This window comes from Hydra vulgaris, chromosome 08 (assembly GCF_038396675.1).
Source record: "Hydra vulgaris chromosome 08, alternate assembly HydraT2T_AEP".
Lineage (NCBI taxonomy): Eukaryota > Metazoa > Cnidaria > Hydrozoa > Anthoathecata > Hydridae > Hydra > Hydra vulgaris.
This window is the reverse complement of record NC_088927.1, coordinates 13587315-13610487: the sequence shown is the minus strand read 5'-3', so window position 1 is coordinate 13610487 and position 23173 is coordinate 13587315. Positions and strand designations below refer to the sequence as shown.

Sequence of the window (23173 nt, the reverse complement as noted above, 5' to 3'; positions counted from 1 at the left end):
CTATGTTTCTGTGACCGGGACAATGAAATTTGAAAAATCAAGCGTTTTTGAGAAAATTCTCGATTTGCCTTCAATGCTGAATTCCTCCTATAATATTCCTGAACTGTTAGAGTTGTTCAGATGTTTCTACAATTCTCCTAAACAATCTAGAACATTTAAGAAACTTTCAGAACTCTCTAGAATGTTCTTGAATCTTCCAAAAGGGAGTGTACAAGTTTTAAAGCACAGGTGTCTCAAATTAAAATTCCAATTTGTGTTTTTGCACACTAAAAGGATAACAATTCGCAATTGAATAGAAGTCATTTATTTGATATGGCATTAAGCGATTATTTTTATCTAGCTGATTCATTCTGCTACATGTGCGGACAATTCATAAAGACAAAAGCAAAAAATTATTCCGTGGAAGCAAGTCGTATAGTTTGCAAGGTCTACAAGGTATAGTTTGGTGTAATCAAGACAAATTTTGGGCATCGCATTTCACATGTGAATATTGCAAGAAAACACTTGAAGGTAAATTAAACAGTTGCTTCTTGCTTAGATGTGTTTTAATTTATTTTCATAAAATTTCAATGCTTTAGATCTAGTTAATTTACAAAGTTTTGTCATAAGTTATGTGCTGTAGACAAATACGTTCCATCTTGAAATTGTTTTATATTTTGAATTTTTCTTTCTTCAAATTATTATAATTTTATGTATTATTATGTACTATGTTATAGGTTGGTACAGAGGAGAGAAGTGAGTCATAAAGTTTGTCATCGTGAATTTGGCAAAAGCCGACAGACCACTCAAGCAACTGCAACCTCTGCATGGTAATTGAAAAAAATCATTGCAGCGGCAAAAATGCCCCTCAGATTGTTTTTCCCAACATACCTTCTTCCATTGCCTCAGTACCACACAGTCCCGATCTGCCTGTTTTGATCTCCTAGACCTCAACGGCCACCTTCAGGAGACAGCAGCAAGTTGCAAGTAAGATAGAGAGGCAGATACTGGAGATATTGACTATGATTCTGCAGATAAAGTTGGGGATTCTGGAGATAAAGTTGGAAAGCCATTCTTCCATAGCCAGAAGGATGTGAACGATTTAATGCTGAGCTTCTGATATCCAAGCTTAAACAGTGGAACTTAGTTGATGATAGTGTACAAGTCATGGATAAGAGGAAGCGGCATCAAAGATTCTCCAACTTCTTCAGTCAATCAGCAGATGGACTGTGCTTTTGCAACAATGTTGCCAATCTATTTCAGGTTATAGGTATCGCTTGTAATTCTATTAAGTGGCGCCTATGCATAGACAGTTTATCCCAGAGCCTCAAAGCTGTGTTGCTTCACAATGGAAACAACTGCCCTTATCTCCAGATGTTCCACTTATTGCATCTTAAAGAGGACTACACTAGTGTCAAAATGTTGCTGAATGTATTAAAATGGATGGGAGGTCATCAGTAGCTTTAAAATTGTATTATTCCTCAATGGTCTTCAAGGAGGTTTCCAAAAATTTCCTTGTGTATATATATTTTCTGAATATATATATATATATATATTTTCTGAATATATATATATATATATATATATATATATATATATATATATATATATATATATATATAATATTTAAGTGACATCTTTAACAGTATGTGTAATAATCTTATAAGCATTAAAACATCATATACGGTATCATACTATTTATTTATTTTTTTATTTTTTTTACGTAATATTTCGGCTCATATAGTGAGAGCCATTATCAAACTGATAAAACCGTTAAAAAAACCGTTTAAAAATTATAATAAACATAACCAAATGATGTCATTGCAACGTCAGATATTCAACATTTTTAATTTTACAAAAAATGGTTTCCAATGGTGAGTCATCACCAAATTGCCATTGTCACGATTTAAAACGTTTTCTTTAGGTTTTGAACATTGTACACGTTGTATTTCAATCGCCTCACGAATTTTTCTTGTGTAGTTGTTTGAAATAACAGAAAGCGTTTTAGGGTTCTCCCAGTTTATTTTACCATTACAATGTTGTGAATGTTCTACTATTCCAGATGTTTCCCAGTTGGCTTTTGTAACATTATTTTTATGTTCTTGAATTCGTGTGGAAATCTTTTTTCTTGTTTCACCAATATAATGGATATTTTTAGAGAGATGTATAAAAAATAATATCATACCTAAATCTTTTAACATTCATTGCCCAATTAAAACAAAAAACGGTTACAATTTAATGGTCGAATATAGGAAAAAATTATTAATTATTGCAAAAAATGACGCTAAGAAAAGATTTTACCAAAGCAAACGTATGGTTATCGAACTATCAAATGCAATCAAAAATATTGTGAAACCTGATGATATGCTAAACATAGAACGCCTAACTGATAAATCAAGAGAAATTAAATTTGAACAAACAAAACAACACCTAATACGTAAGTTCAATTTTCTTAACAACTATAATAAAAATAATAGTATAAAAAAATTTAATTCTTTGAATACTATTTCAATACCACCTACTAACCTGATAAAAAATCCAATATTAAATCTTTCGAATATATCAATCTCACGTGAACAGGAAAACTTATTATCTCTTGGTCCACAATTTATTCCAACACAAAATAAAATTCCATTTATTGATATTATAACATCAACTGAGGAATGCGCTTTAAATATAGAAAAAAATGTGAACGTAGAAAGAGCAGAATTTTTAAGACAGAATGTCAGCAAAACATTAACCAAATATTTAAGAGTAAAAATCAATAGCAATATTTCTAAAAATCAACGTCTAGCTATCAATGAACTAAAAAATTCAACCAACATAAAGTTATATCCATTTGATAAAGGTAATGGATTTGCCATTTTAAATTCAGAATCAGCAATACAAAAAATAAAGGAACAACTCGGCAATTGCGCAATATCTACAGTTGATCCAACTCAGAAGTTCCTAAATCTTATTCAACGTACCCTTAGTAAATTAAAAAAAGATAAAAAACTAGATAAAAAAACATATGGTAAAATATATTCTTCAGATGCAATTCCACCCCGTTTGTATGGTTGTATTAAAGCACATAAAAGTGAAAAAGGTTATCCAATGCGAATAATAGTTTCGACAATTGGCACACCACCCCATAAACTTTCGCAACATCTTGTTGAGATAATACAACCAACTTTAAATAAAAATGAATGCCGTGTTAAAAATTCATTTTCGTTTGTATCAACAGCAAAAGAATGGTTCATTAATGACGAAGTTCAAGTGTCATTTGATGTTATTAATTTATACCCATCAGTGCCACTTGATAAAGCAACTGTTACAATTATTGATATGCTAAACAAAGATAGAGATGATCTTATACAACGAACTAAATTATCTTTAGTTGACATTCATAAACTTATTGATCTCTGTATTAGTAAATGTTATTTTTTATGGGAAGACAAAATATATATTTTAAAAAACTCTGGTCCAATAGGTCTATCCATAATGGTTGTCTTGTCAGAAGCATATTTACAACATATTGAATATAATGCTATTCAACAAGCTTTAAATCTCAATATTGCACCAAAGTCTTATAAACGTTATGTTGATGATAGCCATGCTCGATTTAATAATATTGATGACGCAAATTCTTTTTTAACACTTTTAAATTCACAAGATAAATCAATCCAATATACATGCGAATACGAAAATGCTGAACACCAATTAAATTTTTTAGATATTTGTATTTCAACCAATCACTCCCTTCACAAATATGAGTTTTCCATACACCGTAAAGATGCAATTACAAACGTACTTATAAAACCAAAATCATGTATATCTTAGAATATCGCAGTTAGTATTTTTAAAGGTTTTTTAGCTTGAGCATACAAAATTTTTTCAGAACATAATATTCAAGACGAAATTAATTTTCTTATTAAGGTTTTTACTGAAAATGGACATTCATATAAACAGTATTCAGATATTGCTAAAAATTATAAATACTCCACAAATAAATCTAGTTCTCAAAAAATTGATACCAAAAATCTTGTTATTTTACCATGGATCCCAAAATTAAGCCTTGTTCTAAGAAGAGAGTTTCGTAAAATCGGTGTTAAAACAGTCTTCCGTTTTGGTAATCCCTTGATAAATAAACTCTGCCGAAACAAGTCTAAACTGCCTCCGAACAGTCATCCAGGAGTGTACCAACTTAATTGCGCATGTGGTTCATGTTATATTGGTGAAACAAGAAAAAAGATTTCGACACGAATTCAAGAACATAAAAATGATGTTACAAAAGCCAACTGGGAAACATCTGGAATAGTAGAACATTCACAACATTGTAATGGTAAAATAAACTGGGAGAACCCTAAAACGCTTTCTGTTATTTCAAACAACTACACAAGAAAAATTCGTGAGGCGATTGAAATACAACGTGTACAATGTTCAAAACCTAAAGAAAACGTTTTAAATCGTGACAATGGCAATTTGGTGATGACTCACCATTGGAAACCATTTTTTGTAAAATTAAAAATGTTGAATATCTGACGTTGCAATGACATCATTTGGTTATGTTTATTATAATTTTTAAACGGTTTTTTTAACGGTTTTATCAGTTTGATAATGGCTCTCACTATATGAGCCGAAATATTACGTAAAAAAAATAAAAAAATAAATAAATAGTATGATACCGTATATGATGTTTTAATGCTTATAAGATATATATATATATATATATATATATATATATATATATATATATATATATATATATATATATATTCACTCACATATTACTAGCATAATTAATATAAGTGACATGCCTTATAACCATAGAGATCATTTATCGTCTCGTAAGATTGTTTGTGCTTGTTGTGGAAAAAAAAATTTAAATGTACAATGCTGGAACCCTGGAACTTAGTTCCTAAATCTGGTTCAAATGTATGCAAACAGTAACTATGATTCAGATCTTCTTTCTAGCCCAACAGGTTTATGTTCAAGCTGCAAGGTTTACTTATACTCTGCCAAAAAAGTAGATTCATGATCTATAGTAACTTTAGAAAATTGTTTGCTCACGTCTGCGAGAATTAGATTACTTCCAAGATTTATTTCTACTATGTGTTATATCCAGAGATAAATTCAAAGAGGTAAACCTTAAGGTAATGTACAACTTTTAATGTAAACATAGTAACGTAAACGTTTGAAAATCAATTTGCATAAAATATAAGTTGTAACTTACTTAATCAATTTGAATATTGATTGAATTACTGTTAATAATAACTTATAAAGAATAAAAATTAGTTCTTTGGATGTTTTAAGTGTTAATGGAAATGAACCTGAAATATCAAATGAAGTTATTAAAAAGTTTTACTTTAATTGTTATCAAAGAATTGGAGTTGGATTTCGACATTCCTGTAGTAAGAAAGATACTGTGGAGAACTTAAGAATCTTGTTAATCTCAAAAGGTAATAAAATAAATAAATTATAGTCTGTATAAAAGTTAACTTTCTTATTAAATCTTATGACAAATTTTAAATGTTAAATTTTAAGTTTAAAAACAGTAGAACAAGTCCTCTCCAATTCACTAAAAGAAATCCAACAAGTTCAAAACATTCAATTGGGGGAAACAATAAAATTATCGTCAGACGGGACTCCTTTGAATCTACAGATAGAAAAAAAGAGGACAATGAAAACAATATCAAGCCAAACTTTCTATAATATAAAAAGAAAGCACGATCTATCAGATTCTGCAATAAATTCAATTGAAATGAATTGCAGAAAAGTTTTGGGTTGATTGGGGGCGGAAGCTAACTCTTCAAAGAAAATAAAGATATGGTTGTGTTGTCTTAATGATCATTTTAACTTTATCTATTTCTAGTCCCCTAACAGTGCAAATATGTTGGACATATTTGTATTGTTAGAGGACTAGAAATAGATAAAGTTATTATTCGTTTTGGAATAGATGGTGGTCAAGGATCCCTAAAATTTGTTATGAATGTTTTTAATATAGAAACAGATATTGATTGTCGAGAAAACAAAAATACTGGTGTTAATAAAGTTTTGGTATTGACATTCATCAAAAATGTTACTGAAAATTATGCGAACCAGAAAATTAACAAGAAAATAGTGCTCAACAGACTTAAGTTCTACTTAGCAGCAGATCTTAAACTGCTAAATATAATTTTAAGCTTATGATTAAAATACTCTTGTTTATATTGTAATGATGAAAAGTCAAATCTGGGAGAACTGAGAACTTTCAATAAATTAGAACTGCCGGATGAAAGCTTCGCTGAAAATGGATCTAAAAAATGTTCTATGCAGATCTACAAAAATGTTATACATCCATGTCTGCTTGATGTAGACATGTACTTAATGTAGTTCCTCCATCAGAAATTTATTTGCTGATGAAGAGATTTTACAGAGATTTCTAATGTTTTATGTAAAAAACCTGAAATTGCTGTATGGCTTAGTAACCATGAGATCATTTAGCATGGATATAATGGAGGTGAGTTGGATGGAAGAAATGCTAAAAAAATTCGGAAACTTCTGCCTGATTTGGAACAACATATTTTTGACCATTATCCTTCTTATTATCTAGTTGTTGAACTGTTAAAATCATTTTCTATAGGTAATTTATGTATGAACTATTTTTTCAATTTAAAACATAACTTTAAATTGTATGATTAAACTTCAACATTAACTATGACATTTTAGTCGATAAGTTCTTTGGTATGAAACTTCATAAAGGTTATGCGGATGCCATTGCAATGTGTGATAAGAAATTAAAGGTAAATTAAAGTTTGAAAATAACTTTCAAGAAAAGTTTGAAAAAAATAAATTTTAGGAAAGTAATTACTGAATATGATGCAGAAATAAACATGAAAACAATTCTTATTTATAAATATTATGTCATAGGCATACTAGCTATATATTTTTTACTTTTGATTTAGGAAACTGAAATTTATGTTAAAATTAACTTTAACCACAATCTCTCAATAGGGTGGAAAGTTCGTATTATTGAACACCACCTCGTTATTTTCCTAAACAATATTAGAATGCCATTAGGTGTATTTGCTTTGAATCTGTTCATCACAACATGCTAAAAACTCTGAGTTGATTCACAACATCTGAATCTAGATCAAGCCTTGGAGAACTACTGAGAAGAGCGGTGTTAGAATACTCAAGCAATTGATTTTAGATAATTTTATATAAATCAATTATTGGAAAGTCTGTGAAAGCTTGGTCCATAAGTTTATTGGATTCTCTTATCATAATACGATTACTTATCTTTTGTGTAATATTCTTTACGTCTTGTCAATTATACATTTTGTATTATACTTTGTATAATATTTGTTATTTTAATACTCTATAAATTTATTTATAAATCATGTTGCTTTATCCATAAGTTTATCCATAAGCTTAATTTTGTTTATGAGCTTGATCTTCAATTTTTCATGGACTTTTTTATTTTAATACATTCTAGTTATATTTTATTATGTCTTGGATATTATAATTGTATTATATTATGCATATTTTTTATTTTAATACTCTATAAATCAATTTAAAAATCATTTAGACTTGCAATTCAGGACTTTTTTATATTTTAACAAGTAAAAACTAAAACATTTTTTAAAGAAATATAATAATTTTTAAATATTCCCCAAAAATATTTTTAAAAAATTTGGGGAGGGGGGAAATTTGCCCCAATTCCCTAAAAAGTTGATTTTTTCGTCAGGATGTACGCCAAACAATTCGTTCGCTTCATAGATCAGTCAGTTTACCATTCCTTAATATCATGAAACTAAAATTTTTGAAGTAACCAAATTTTCAACCTAAACCTACTGCATTTGACTATTGTGCGACTTAACAATGCTACATAACAACAATTCACATTTATAAATACTGTAACTCGTTGTAAAGACTAAAATTTAGAAATAAAATATAGCAAAACATTTGCTTAAAAATATAATTTTTATTGTACTAAAAAGCAGAAAATAAATTTATTAATTTAAATTTAATAGTTCAGTAAAATAAAGATTGACAGGTCTGTTTCGAAATAAATCTTGTGCAGAACTGTCAATCTTTAGTTTACTGAACTATTAAATTTGAATTAAAAAGTTTATTTTCCGCTTTTTAGTACAAAAAAGATTATATTTTTTAGCAAGTGTTTTTGCTATATTTTTTAGTTTTAATAAATTTAGTTAACGCTGCGATCGATCCAAATTTTCATGTCAAACATTTTTAAGATATCCTAATATTTATCGTAACTTTATTCAGATAGTAAAGAATATAGTATATAAGATTGTATATTAGAATATAGTATATAAGAATGTCATATTAAACCGACTTATCTTAACAAACAAGATTTACTCTCGCCTGCCGAATAAACTGGGAGGCTTATTCGGCAAGCGAAAATAAATCTTGTTTGTTAAGTAAATCTTAATTGTTAAGATTGTTTTTTACATTAGATTTTTTGCGAAATAGCGGTCAACTGCAGACTTAAACTCTTTTATTGTTGTAGCGTTAAATGCACTCTGAGATGCACTCTGAGATGCACTCTGAGATGCTCTCTGAGATGCACTCTGAGATGCACTCTGAGGTGAATAAAATTAACTCTATTATTAACTTATTAACTTAGTTCAAACATAATAGTATTTCAGATATAATTTTTAAATGTTAACATCTTTGATAAGTTTTTATATAATTTAATTAAGTTGAAACATTTGTTATAGTATGTAAACTTATCCTTATAAATTTCTTTATATTAAAATACAATATTTCCAGGGGTTATATAGGGGAGACCGGGGCTAGTTGGCTCGGTTTTTACTCTATGAGCTCTGTAGCCCTAACAGTACATTTTTTTTTAAATATTAAAGTGTAGTCTTAAAGAGTATGGATTAGTGTAACTTATAAAATTTGCATTCATTTACAAAAAAAATTCTTGGGGCCTTTCCGGGCCCTCAAAAAAAAAAAAATTTGCGTCAACTAACCCCACCACGGGGTAAGTTGGCGCAAACTATTAAAATGATTATTAATGTACTATTCAGTGCAAAATTGATATAAATTTTTTACTAATAATTTTGGCAACAATTTTATCCTAAAATATAATATCACTTTTAGCTGGTACCAAATATAAGTCCGTATAATTGCCAAAACAGTAGCCCACTTTTTATCTGTGGAAAAAAAACCTAAAAAAAAATTTTTTTTAATTTTTTTGTAAGAATAAATTTTTTCAATATTGTTAAAAATTTAAAAAAAATTAATTTTATAAAAGTATATTTTTTTTTCCATAGTAAATGCTATGAGCCAACTTACCCCGTGAAAATTTTGCTAACTTACCCCGAAAGGCCCGTTTTAGATCACTTTCCCCTACATTGAAATAAAACTTCAATGTAGGGGAAAGTGATCTAAAACGGGCCCCTAAGGTGAGATGAGCCCTATCAAATCTTTTACTTGAATAATAATTATTACAAGTTTAATGGTAGAGTATTATTTAGCTGACCATAAACATTTAAGAAAATCATCTGAAAAGTAGTTTTTTTGTTATTGTTAATTGATGGCAAATAAAATATTTGAAGGTACTGCTTTTAAAATTTAATTGAGCGAAATTTTTTGTAGTTTGACTATAATTGAAATTATTGTCAATTTTTCTTTACTCAGAGTGTCAATTTTTAATGTAAATAATTAAGAGAAGATTAAGTATTATTCTCAAATCAGTTATAGTCAATTTTTGATTAATAATCAGGTTTTATTCAGAAATTAAATTAAGAGGCCCATTTTAGGCTACTTTCACGGAAAATGAGCCCCTAGCATTTCTTTGTTCAATGGTTGTTTCTTAACGTAGGGCATAGTTAGACCTTTAATTTTCTGATTTTAAATTGTAGAGCATAAATTGAATTTCCTGAAAAAAATCTTCTTTGTAATTTTTGGTTGGTTATGGCTAGTTGGTTCTATCATTTTTTGAAAAAGGGGCCCTTTTTAGGTTACTCTTCCCTAATGTATTTCAGTTATAACTCTTGTTGCACTTTTGAAAATATAAATTTTTGAAAAATATAATTTTTTATATAAGTTCCAAAAAAAATCCATCCTTGATATAATAATATGCAAATGATATAATAATATGCAAAAATTATAGTACGCAACATTCAAGTCATTTAATAATACAAGAAGTTATATTTAAGAATTGGTTAGTAAAATAAAATTATATATTTACATATATACATATATATATATATATATATATATATATATATATATATATATATATATATATATATATATATATATATATATATATATATATATATATATATATATATATATATATATATATATATATATATATATATATATATACAGGGGTGATGCCAGCATTTTTTAGTCTTCGAGATATATAACTTCCAGACATGGAGCAAACTCCAAACATTTATATGTTTATACTTATGTCAAATAAGGATGCTTTGCAAAAAATTAAGATGAATGGAGCCTGGGAACAAAAAAGCCCTAAAATTTTTGTACCCCATCCCTGGCCCAAACGTGAGAGCAACAAGTTGATGAAATATTTTTTGTACTATTTTTAATTATACTTATATCCATCTAGAAATTTTAAGATTCATAGTATAATTTCTCAACGTTCAAAAATTATGACCATATAAAATTTGCAACCCCCTCAAATTGAGGGGGTTTAAACTTTACAGTCATGTTTTTGACCGCTAAAATAAAAAACAATGAAATTTAAAATTTATTGATGAATATAAAAAAATATTTAAAAAGATTTCATCAATTTGTTGATCTCACGTTGAGGGCAGGGGGGGGGAGGGTGAAAGCATCCTTGTTTTACATAAGTATAAACATATAAATATTTAGAGTTTGCTCCATATCTGAAAGTACATAAATACATACATACATACATACATACATACATACATACATACATACATACATACATACATACATACATACATACATACATACATACATACATACATACATACATACATACATACATACATACATACATACATACATAGTTTACATAAAGAGACACATGGAAGAATACAGCATGAACCTTTGGTGTGATGGTTGCAGGAAGATCATGGTATAAACTTCTGAAGTTTTCAATGTGTTCTTGGTATTTTTTGTATCAAGCTGCATTCCAAAACAAGCCATGACCACCTTTTAAAACTTTCTGAATGTATCAATTAATGGAAATGCTGCAAATGCAGCTGCAGCTTCAGCTTTTTCCTTAAGAATGTCTACATTTTTCAACAGTTTTTGGCAGTAGTTTCCTTGAAAATGTCTACCATGGAAGGGCTGCAGAGGGATGTTTAATGCCTCAGGCCAAGTCTTGTATTCTGGCCAAATGTTGGCCAAGTTTTTGTAGAGATGGTTGACAACACTAAGAAGCAAGTGAAGTTCCATGGGTGGGATTGCATCCAAAATGAGGGACTCATCTGGGAAGTTCAACAAAGGTGAGTGGATGACATTTCCAAATTGTTTAGCTTTTTTCACATCATTTCCATGAGCAATGAATTCTTGGTGTGCTTTTTTAATGCCTCCAAATGTTCTCAAAGAACCATATAGTCCAAGTTTTGAAGAATCAGCATCACACCAACAACATGGATGTTTACTGGCATGGGATTGAATTCCACAGATGATATTTGCAACTTTCATGTCACGAGATAAAACAAAGTGAATTGAGTTTGACTGTATCAGTTTCAAAAGGTTTTGTATGTTTTCATATGTTTCATTAAACAACTTTCCTTGTTCTGAAAATTTTTTAGCAAAGTAAGGCTCAACAACTCTTTGAGGGCTGATAAAGTTTAGTGTTGAAGCAAGTTGTTTCATGCGATTGTTGGATAACCCTGTATTAAGCTGAACTTTCACCAAGCTTTCAGCATGAAGTGGTTCCTTGAAAAGTTGAGTTGTTGCTGCTTTTCCTAAAACAAAATTAAATATTTTTTAAAAATTGAGTGGTGGATTTATGAATATTGGTTTTTTAAGGCATAAACAAGAAAATAATAATTTCTAAATTAATCAAATGGACATACCAAGTTTGAGTGCTAATTTAGGACCTCCATTTGCTTGGCTAAGGCGCACAGTACCATTGGGTGATGAACCATGTGTTTTCAACGCAGAAGAAGCCACAACCTCTGCACCTTTGGTGTTTTCTTCTGCTAGCCTTAGTAGGTTGACCCGTCTTGTTGCAGGGGTACAATTACGTGGTAATCATGGTCCAACTATTGTCAGACAATGTGAACATCTCTTATGAACTGTGGGAGGGCTTCTCTCTGGGACAACATTGCTGATCATTGGTAATGGTGTTTTTCCATTGGTTTTTGCAATTTTGCAAATGATGCAGTTGCAATCAGGTTAATTTCGTGTGGGTTGTTTCACAAGGATGGAAGAAAAGTCATAGAAGTTAGGAAAAGGCTTTGTAGCCTTTCCTTCATCAATTTTCTGAAGATGGAAACGACAGTTTGTGCACATCCTATGTGGAAGTCTATCATTATTTAAGTCCAAAGGTTCTGGTGAATTTTTTTTCAGTCTGCTTATCAGAAAGGGTGTCAGTGATTGGTCACTTTTTGACATGCAAAAAATACAAACATAGCTTTGGCACTCAGTGTGAGATTTTGCTATGTTTGGCATTTCAAAACTTTAATTCTTAAATTTTTTTCAAATTAACTAAAAACACAAAAAATTCAAGTTCAACTGTAACAGAAAACAATAACAATTTTGACAAATTTTAAGCTGTAGGGCTGTGGCAAATAATAAAAAAACACTCAATTTTTATCAAGTGCAATTTTAATGCTTATCTGTTTCAAAATAAATCTTAAGAAATGCAGTATTTGGTTGTTTAATTTATTTTTTTTCAAGCAATGATGACTTCATTTTTTTCTGTTTTAAGCAAATATTTAAATGCAAATTTCTCTCACGGACGCCAATCCTGGATTTTAAAAATACTTGGAATGATATCACATTGGTATGTACTAACACCCCTTAAAAGGATTTTTGCGGGCGTTTTCATCAATGATACACCCTAAAATTTTCTAACAGTGTAAACTAATAGACAAATCCAAACATAATTCGCGACAAATGTAGAATGCATTTAAAGAAATAATTGGTCAAAATAAATATAAAAATAACGTTTTGCCGAAAAGACTTTTAATTGGTGGTAATTTAATATGTGATAAAATACTAGTAGCTGAAAATTTGAATAGCTTTTTTGTTTATGTTAGCTTAAATTTACTAACGTTTGATTCTTATCTACAATATTTAATAAAAAAAATGAAAGAATCAAAGCTAGATATATTTGAGCTGCGATCTGCCTCATTAAGTCTAAACAATAACAGAAGTGCAGGATCAAATAAAGTTTTTTTTAATATATTAAAATTATTCTTTAATATAGTTAAACCATCCTTATTTCATATTTTCAACCTATCTTTTAAATCAATTATAGTTTTGGATAATTTAAAAATTACACAAAAATTGTTACTTCAACTTTTAAGGCTGGAGATGAGTCTGACCTCTGAAATTACAGACTTATTTTTGTCTTACCGTCTTTTTCTAAATTGCTTGAACGTATAATGTACAATAGACTGTATAACTACTTAATTGAAAATGATATGTTATACAGTAAGCAATTCGGTTTCAAAAATAGAACATTCAACTGATCGCGCAAATAGTAGAGTAATGCCTTTAAAGAAGACTGTTTTACATTAGGAGTTGTCAGTTTGTGTTTGTTTGTTTGTTTATGTTCTGTCTAAACTTTTGGTGCAATGTTGGCTTGTCCATAAGTTACTTTATGTATGTATGTGTTCTGTTTAAATGCTCTGTAAAATATTATTTCCGATGTTTTAAGGTACAGCTCGGAAAAAGTAGCTTTTTTTAATTACTACAGGTTAGATTCAGTGTCATATCAATCACTCTGCTACTGGTATTATGTTACCCAGTACTACCTGCCCTATAACCCGCTGCCTTGTAGAGTGTGTTTTTTTTAGGCAAAGGCTAGGAGAAACAAACTCTGACTTAAAAATTCTATACCGGCCGGCTGGTAGTAAAGTTTCCCAAACTCTGTGGTAGCTCTCAGAGAGGCTAATTCTTTCAACATCTGCAAAATGTCAGAGTATTAACAATGCCATGTTGCGCATGGATGATGTCCCTGTTAATGCTTTTGGTGCGCATTGTCAAAAATTAGGACCCTATGCTACGACTTAAGGTTAATTAACAGAACTGAGAAAATTACATAACTCATTGCTTAGAAAGCCGTACTCTATCTTTTAATGAGTGAAGTTCTCTTTAAACTTAAAACATGTTAAAAGTAACTAAACTATTTAACATAAAAAACCATCCCAACTACCTAACTATTTTAATATATATCTTTTACTAATATTCGTGGTCTGCGAAGCAACCTTCTATCAGTTGAATCTTATTTCCTGCAAAAATCACCAGACTTCCTTGCTCTTAGTAAGACTAATTTAAATTCTGTTGTTTCTTCTTCAGATCTTAGTGTTGATGGGTACTATCCTTTGATTTGCAAATGGGTATACATACGCATCAATTAACCTATTTGTTGTGAAATCAGGTTAGAATCTTAAACAATTTTTTTATATACTTTGGCTTACCACCTCTTCCCTCTATCACCTTTCCCTTTATTCTTTATCTTTCTCCTTCTTCTTAAGACTGCACTCTTTTAGATGATATTTCTAAATAAAATGACCATGCGCTCTCTCATTACCTTTCTGCCATTATTGTTGTTATTGGTGACTTCAATGTTTATCACACTGAATGGCTAGCCATTCAGTGTGATAAACATTGGCTAGCCATTCAGTGTGATAAGCTCTCATTCAGTGTGATAAGCTTGGAATGGCTAGCCATTCAGTGTGATAAGCTCTAACGTCACTGACCCTGCTGCCACTAAATTCAAAACTTATGCATTTCTAAATCTCGTTCTCAGAGAGTTAACTTTGTGACTCGTTTTCCTGACAATCTTATTCATTTACTTTCACTCCTTGAGTTATGTCTGGTCTTTAATCCTCGCTTGTGTTCAATTCCTCCTTTTTCTACTTGAGGTGGTTTTAACCATGCAGTAATCTCTTTAAATTTTTAATCTCGCACTTTCTTTTCTGACACACTCTATCATTGCACTACTTAGCATAATCCCTAAAGTAGCCTGGGACTCTTTTCGTGATTTTCTTCGTGACGTTTCTTGGGTTGATGTCTTTTCCCTCTCAGCTAAAAAATTCACTTCCAATGTTCCAATTTTTTTTTACATGTTACATATGTGGCTTTTTTTAATTTTTTGCATAATTATAAGTTTTTAAAAATGTAAGAGTTAATGAAAGTTTTGAAATATTTTCAAAGAAGTTGAAGTTAAAAAATTTGACATTTAAAAAAATTAATTTTATTATTATAATAAAGTTTTGTATTCAGGCAAAAAGTATTAATTTTATAGCTGCTCGATGATAACAGAGAGCTGTAAACTTAAATACAACTGTGACTATGTAACTATGTTTACTTAAATACAACTGTAACTATGTAACTATGTTTACTTAAATACAACTGTTTCTGTGCTTATTGTTATAAGATTCTTATAACATTTAACTATAACATTGTTATTTTATTCAACAGGTTAATGTTATTGATAATAGTTTTGCTACAAAGCAAAATGCTATAAACTCAAACAACTAAAAACAGCGATCTTTTGTTTCTTTGAAAAAAAATGTAATCTTCAAATTTAAGCTTCAATTGAAAAGGATCTTATAAGTTGACTTTATTGTGAATAGAATCAACTATGATACAATGTATCTTCCACCTCTTGAATTCGAGCAGCAATAAAAACTTTTATTCCTTCTCGTTGGTTCCAAGTCAAGCCTCATTCTACTCCATAGGTTTTCACTCTCTTGTGCAACTGCTATATCTAATTGTAATCATTTTTTCATCTTTTTCAAAAGAACAACTCTCTTGAGAACAAACGGCTATTTATTATTGCAAGAAACTGATGTAAAAAGGTGCTGCCGATGCTAAGCTCCATTATTTTCAGTTCATTAAATCTTGTATTTTTTCTCGGAATTTAAGTTCTAAACACATTTAGGAAATCTTCAACAGCGTTGTTAAATGAGTAAGTCTAACATTCCATCTCTCATTCATGAGTCTGATCTTATTACCTCTCCAAAGAATAAGACAGAATTATTTGCAAAGAACTTCTCTTTTAATTTGACTCTCAAATCTTTTGGCAATTCTTTTCCTTCCATTCCAACAGGTTAACACATATTTAAACATTCAAATCACTCCAGCTTCTAAGTTACTAAAGTTATATCTTGATTATCCTCTTCTACAGCTTGTGGTCAGACAACAATCATGATATTGCTTTTCAAAATTGTTTACCAGAACTCTCTTTAATTCTCTCAAAACTATTTAATAAGTGTTTAACTGAGTCTTGTTTTCCTGTCTGTTGGAAAATGGCATCTGTGGTTCCAATTTTCAAAAACTCAGGTGAACATTCTGACCACTCCAATTATCGTACAATCAGTCTTCTTTCTGTTGTAAGCAAGGTCTTTGAGTCTTCGATAAACAAAATTTTAACATCTCATCTTGAGTCAAATAACTTGTTGTCAGAAAATTATTACGGTTTTCGATTCTCTCGCTCTTCGACTAACTGCTGTGACCGAAAGATTTTATTATGCATTAGATGGAGGCGGTGAGGCTTGTGCTATTGTTCTTGACATATCTAAGGCTTTGAACAAAGTTTGGCATGTTGATCTTCTCTACAAGCTTGTTTCATATGGTGTATTTGAGAAAGTTTTTGAGATTATCAAATTGTTTCTTTCTAACCTCTTTATTAAAGACATCCTTGAAGGCTAACACTCTTCTTTATTTCCAGGAACTTTTGGGGTACCTCAAAGTTCTATCTATCGTCCTATTTTTTTTCTAGTCTGCATTAATAATTTTCCCGACAACCTTACATCTAAGGTAGCTCTTTTTGCCGATAACTCAATTTTATACTCCTGTCTTGACAAAAAATCTTCTGTTTTTGATCACTTAGTACAAGCAGCGGATCTTGAATCTGATCTTACTTCTGTAACAGGTTGGGGCTCACAGTAGCTTGAAAATTTTAACTCCAATAAAACTCAGTTATTTACTGCAAACAACTATCGCAGTGCTGTCGACATTCCTATATTAATGAATGGCAACCCTCTCATTGAGTAGTTAAACCCGCTCTATCTGCTAAGCTAGATCATCTTTCCCGTCATTGCAAAGTTGTATCTCTTTCTCTTTTCTACAACTACTATCATGGTTGCTGCTTAAAGCATGGTTGCTGCTTAAGAGCTATCATCTCTAGTACCATTAAATAAAAATTATTCTTGCTTGACTCGTTTTTCAGCAAAGTCTTATTTTTTTACTGCATATGCCCCTGCATGCTCTAAAAACTTTTATTCGTCTAGTTTATTTTGCCTGCACCTCAACCCTTTGGAACTTTTTTTTCCTGACTTATACAACCTTCAACTTTTAAAATCTTCTGTCAACAGTTTCCTTGCTCAATAACCCTATTCTTTTTTTCTAGTAACTCCCAACCTAATAGTAGTTGCTTGCAGCCTTGCACCTTAAGTGAATCAGAATTATATATAAGAAAAAAGGTCGATTTAATCAAAGTATTGGAGTAATTTATTTTTTTTGAAATAAACTGTAATAAAAATAATAAAGTAATTTATATTCGCTTTTTATTTTTTAATATCAAACAATTTAATTTTAATGGAGGACAGAAGGGCTACTCCGACAACGAGAGAATTTATTCCCAGACCCAAGCATTTAGAGACCGCCATAAATACTTGATATATATAAAAGTCAATACAATCATATTTACAATGTGATTGTATAAATCAACGGCATTTTGAAAATATATTTTCAATATGATTTCTAATTATAGTTAGATTTTTGACAGATTGTTTAAGATACTTTTAAAAACTCTGCTTTTACTGGGTTTAATTTAGCCCTCAATGCAGAAACACAGGCTTTTGTACAATCGTGAATCACTAAGATCATAATTTATTTTTAATAAAAGGGCATCTTCTGCTCTTCATTATTGCTGGGTAAGGTTTTATATATAAAACCTTATCCAGTGATAATGAAAAGCAGATTTTCTTCTGCTTTTCATCACTGGATAAGTATTAATATGTGAAACCTTATCCAGTGATAATAAAAAGCAGAAGATGCCCTTTTATTAAAAATAAATTGTAATCTCAGTGATTCACGATATTAAGTGCATAAAAACTCTTCACTGAAACAACTGAACACTGAATGTCAAGATATACCGGTCAAAGTGATTTTTGATACAAAATTTAAATATTACCCAGAAAATTTGGAAATTTCAGAAACATCTGCCAAGTGATCTGTTCAGTTGAATTTGGAAATTTTAGAAACACCTGCCAAGTGATCTGTTAAGCTGATGATTAGCCACACTTTATCGAGAATAATGAGCATATCTGATACAGAATGTCTAAATGGATCAGAAACAACTTGAAAATCTTAAAGTTGGAATAGATAAAACCTCATCTCAAAGTGTTTACAATCAAAGGTTTGATGGCACAACTTGCAATTGGAGTTGAAAATGAACAATCCTAGTTCCAAACTGCAACTGTTCTATTGAAACAGGGAAGAGGAAATACCACTTTATGTTCAAACCCGCTGCCTTTCAACCACCATTATTTGCAAATTGCAAAAAATGGGGATTTAAAGAGCAAAAAATCTCAAAAAAAACAAAGAAGTCAAATAAAAAGTATTCAAGATTTAGAACTCGAAAATCATCTTCTCTAACCAGAAAGTAAAGATAGAAAAAAAACTGAGATGACCATGTTGGACAGCAAGGCAGCAAATGCTGTAACAGGTACAAATTTGAAACAAATTTGTAATGTTTTTTTTGCCATGCCTAATGAAATCAGCCTACTGAATATAATGAGAAAAAGTATACAATGAGCAAACTCAAACTTTAGGACTATTGCATTGTTGGATACGAATTTTCGGATTCATTTTACAATATAAAACTAATTCATTTTGCGATATAAAATGGAAACTAAAAATACCAGTCCTGGTCTTCAGAAGATAAGCAATAGAAAAGTTTAGAGAGGAATGGAGCTTGGTTGATACTCTTAAGCAAGGATTTAGATATACCAATACAGGAAAAACTGTAAGAAGAGTATTGCTTTTAGCAGAATCTTTCTCTGAAGTAACAGGAGTTAGCTTGGATATCTTTGTAAGGCTTAGAAACACATTGAATGCAGTGGATTCAACCTAAACTAAGATGCTTGTAAAGCATTCTGCTTTGAAAATTTAGAGCTAATAGTGGGAACCTATTCTTGAATCAATATGCCACCCACACTTCACAAGGTTGGTTGCTTTTTAGCCGTTTCGCTTCACTGTCTTTTTTTTAGTTTCACTAACTGGTGAAAGTTTTAAATTAACAAACTTTCATTACTTGAAATATAAAGATCATTACCTAACTTTTTGCAGAAAAGTTCAACCCAACTTATTTACTAACTTATTAAGCATCCCATCCTCAACATACCACACTCAATAATGGTTCGATGATTGATTCGTTTGATAAAAAGATATAACTTTTGTAGGTTTTAACATATTATATCTAATGTAGAACTTAATTTGATCTAAAAATAATATTAAAAAAGCAGCGAGTGCATCTACACCTGGCACTTCATATTTTAGTTCTACAAACTTCAGTTTTAACAACAAATTTCAAAAGTTGTCAATAAGAATAAGATTTTCCTGTTGTGAATGTTTTATAATAAACTAAATATAATGTGTATTAAATTCAGAGTATATTGGTCATGCTTTTAATTAGTGCGTTGTATTTTTTTCCTCCTAATCATCCTAAATAAGCAACACCCTGTGCTTTTTTTTGAATTCACAAATTGTGGCGTTTGAAATAATCAGTGCTTTATGGTGTTTCGAAGTGGTGTCTGTAATGCAACAGTATTTGAGCCTTTTTTTAAAGAGCTTGTAAACAACTATATATATCTCTTCCATTTACCATATCTATATCATTTCTTAATTAACTTCTTTAAAAAGCTAAACCTGCCACTGTATATATATGTATGTGTGTGTATAATTTGACACAATTCAGCTAAAAATAAAAATAAAAAGACTAAAATTTAATGCGATTTGCACAATAATCTGTAGCTTAGTGTAGATACTAATGTATTTGGAATTCGAAAAAAAAACATTTCGCTGTATACTTTAATTATTGAGCATGAAAAGCCGTGGCGCAGTGGTTAGAGCGCTTGCAATGGATTCAGGGTTCAAAGCATACCCAGCGAGCTCTGGGCATATTGAAAGATAGAAAATTTGAAAACAGGAGGCGTGAACTTCCTAGTCAATGCTTTTCCACGGTGCTCTGCGACAAGACCGTTTGATCTAGGGGCGCTAAAAACAAACAATATATATATATACACACACACACACACACACACACACACACACATATATATATATATATACATATATATATATATACATATATATATATACATATATATATATATACATATATATACATACATAAATATATATATATATATATATATATATATATATATATATATATATATATATATATATATATATATATATATATATATATATATATATATATAAATCGCGCGTTGAGTCTTGCGAGATCGTTTTACATTATAAAAATTTTATTACATTATAAAAGTGAAGTTGAAAAAAATGGCTAAAACAAAAATCAAAAAATGCATGAACTATGTTTCCGATAAATTTATTAAAAAAAAAACAAAAACAGTAAAGATGTCTCAGTTATACTATATTTTTTACATATTAAGATAATACCAAGTTTTTATAAAAGTGTGACGGCAAAACATGCCAAACAATTATCACCTTGCCATTGTTACCTTCGTTGCCATCGTTACCTTCGTCACAATCATTATCTAAGTGTTTGCAAAGATTATTATCGATCGCTGTTTGATCTTTCGGAATATAACCGTTAAAATCAAGAAACGAACCCAATCCGAATGCATTTTTGTTCAATTCTTTTCCGATACTTATGATAACATATTTTACGCCGTCTTCACGTGCTTGAGTAAAATCAACTAGCAAAAGTTTTTGCATTTCAATCGCGTATGGATGAAGTGTTTGCAACAGTTTAGTTTTATAAATACCACCAACTTCGTACACCTCATAAATAAGTATATGTCCGCCTCCGGTACCAACCCATAGCATATTAACGACTGAACACATGCACGTTACTCTGATATCAACGTCAAGAGCTTCTGGTGAACACTTCAGAACATCAATACGACAACTAAATATATGTAAAGCTTCTTTAGTTTCTGCACTATACATATGAATATCAGGGCTACATTGATAAGAAATAAAAAAGTATTTCTCATCAAACGAGAGAACAATTTCTTCAATTTTTTTTTCATTATGACATACAACTTTCTTTTCTTTATTTTTCTTAAAATTACAATACATAATTACACAACCAGTTGACCAAATAAAAGTGTCAGACAATAAAACGGAGGCCTTTATAGAAAATTTTCCCCTTAAATCAGAGCTAAGAAACTTTTTATTTATCTTTCCATTTAAAAAATTGTTTAAAGTAAATTTAGAATAATGTCCATCGTCAAACCCAAGACAAACCCAATTTTTGTTTGCAGAGATTGAACAAATATAGCTATCCTTTATTTTGTGACTATGAACAACAATGTAGTTTTGGGCTTCATAAACTAAAATGACATCATTGAGACTTCGTAACAAAACACATACGTGCTCATTACCAATGGACGTAATGGATGATATGTTAAAATTCTTCAAACCAAACCGCTCAGCATTTATTTGAATCTTTTTGACAATTTGAAAACTTTCCATATTTATTACGACAATGATGGACTGGTCTACAAAAAACAACAAACAATAATTAACTTTTAATAATTATTAATATTTAATTAACATAATAAATATAAAAATAACTAAAAAATTTTTGTTTTTCGTTTGCATTCATATTTAAAACGACTGTTAAAACTAATGCTAAAATTTTTAAAATATATAATATTATAAAATTATACAAGGATATCAACTATAATAAAGGAATAAAAATTATACAAGGAATTACAAATTTATGATAAAGATAATTAGACAAGATTTATTAAATTTAATTAGAACTGTTAAAGAAGAGCATCGTACAAGATATGGCATTTTTCACATTTAAAAAAACGAATCTTTAGGAAGTCTTTAACTATTGTAATTTTAGGGAAAAAACTCCTAAAACTCCTAAATTTCTTTCACTATCTGGCATTTTTCATGTTTAAAAAAACGAGTCTTTAGTGAATCTTTAATGATTGTAATTTTAGGGAAAAAGCTCCTAAAATTCCAACCGTTGAAGAATCAAAAAACAAAAACGTTAAAGATTTTAGAGTTTTAAGTTCATAAATAAGAACTTAAAACTTTGAAACTATTTAAAATACTTTATTTTAACTATCGTGCAATATGTGGATTTCAAAACCAGAATCCATATTAAATGTTCTTTCTAACCTAAAAAAATTACTTGCTTAGGCAATAACTAAAAACAATTTAACGTTAAAATGTTGTTCAACAAACTATAAACATTTAAGAAAAAAAATCTGCAAAAATTCATAAATATTCTTTAGTAAAAGATTATTTAAAAAGAAAAAAATTTTGAAAAATTTGATAAGCAATTTTGTAAATGATATTTTTAACAAAAATATTGATAAGCAATATTGCAAATATTTAAAAATATTGTAAAGAAAGTTACAAAAAAAGCTAACTAAAAATAAATAAATAAAAAGTTCACTAATAATGAATGTAAAAGTTTTTCTTTCACTCAGTTTTCATTTTAGACCACTATCCCCTACAACAAAACGAATTGAAAAAAAACATTACATTTTATCTGACAGAAGAAAAGTTGTTGAATGTGCTGAGCAATATAGCAGATTGAATGACTCTGGCGCAAACTTTAGGTGTTAAATATAAGACAGCATACAATTGGGTTTACAGCAGAAATTTAATTACATCCGAAAAGGTCGTTTTAAGCTAAAAAATATTAACCAAATATCAAATTGAAGAAATGTTTAGATGGGTTGCAAATAATTGTCAATTGACACGGGTGGCCATCAAAACAAATGACTGTCAATAGACATGGGTGGCCATCAAAATAAATGACTGTCAT

At 29.8% G+C, this 23173-nt stretch overlaps 1 protein-coding gene and 1 long non-coding RNA gene across 2 annotated transcripts in view; one reads left to right on the top strand and one right to left on the bottom strand.

The window, feature by feature from the left end:
* LOC136083641 (uncharacterized) overlaps positions 1 to 23173 on the top strand; it is a 42954-nt gene that overhangs the window by 17998 nt on the left and 1783 nt on the right. The gene's annotated exons all lie outside the window — the stretch shown is intronic.
* LOC136083640 (leucine-rich repeat serine/threonine-protein kinase 2-like) overlaps positions 20714 to 23173 on the bottom strand; it is a 106560-nt gene continuing 104100 nt past the window's right edge. The window contains exon 10 of the mRNA XM_065803118.1: positions 20714 to 21881. Coding sequence (XP_065659190.1) covers positions 20803 to 21881 — 1079 coding nt within the window. The 3' untranslated portion in view covers positions 20714 to 20802. The remainder of the gene's footprint in view (positions 21882 to 23173) is intronic.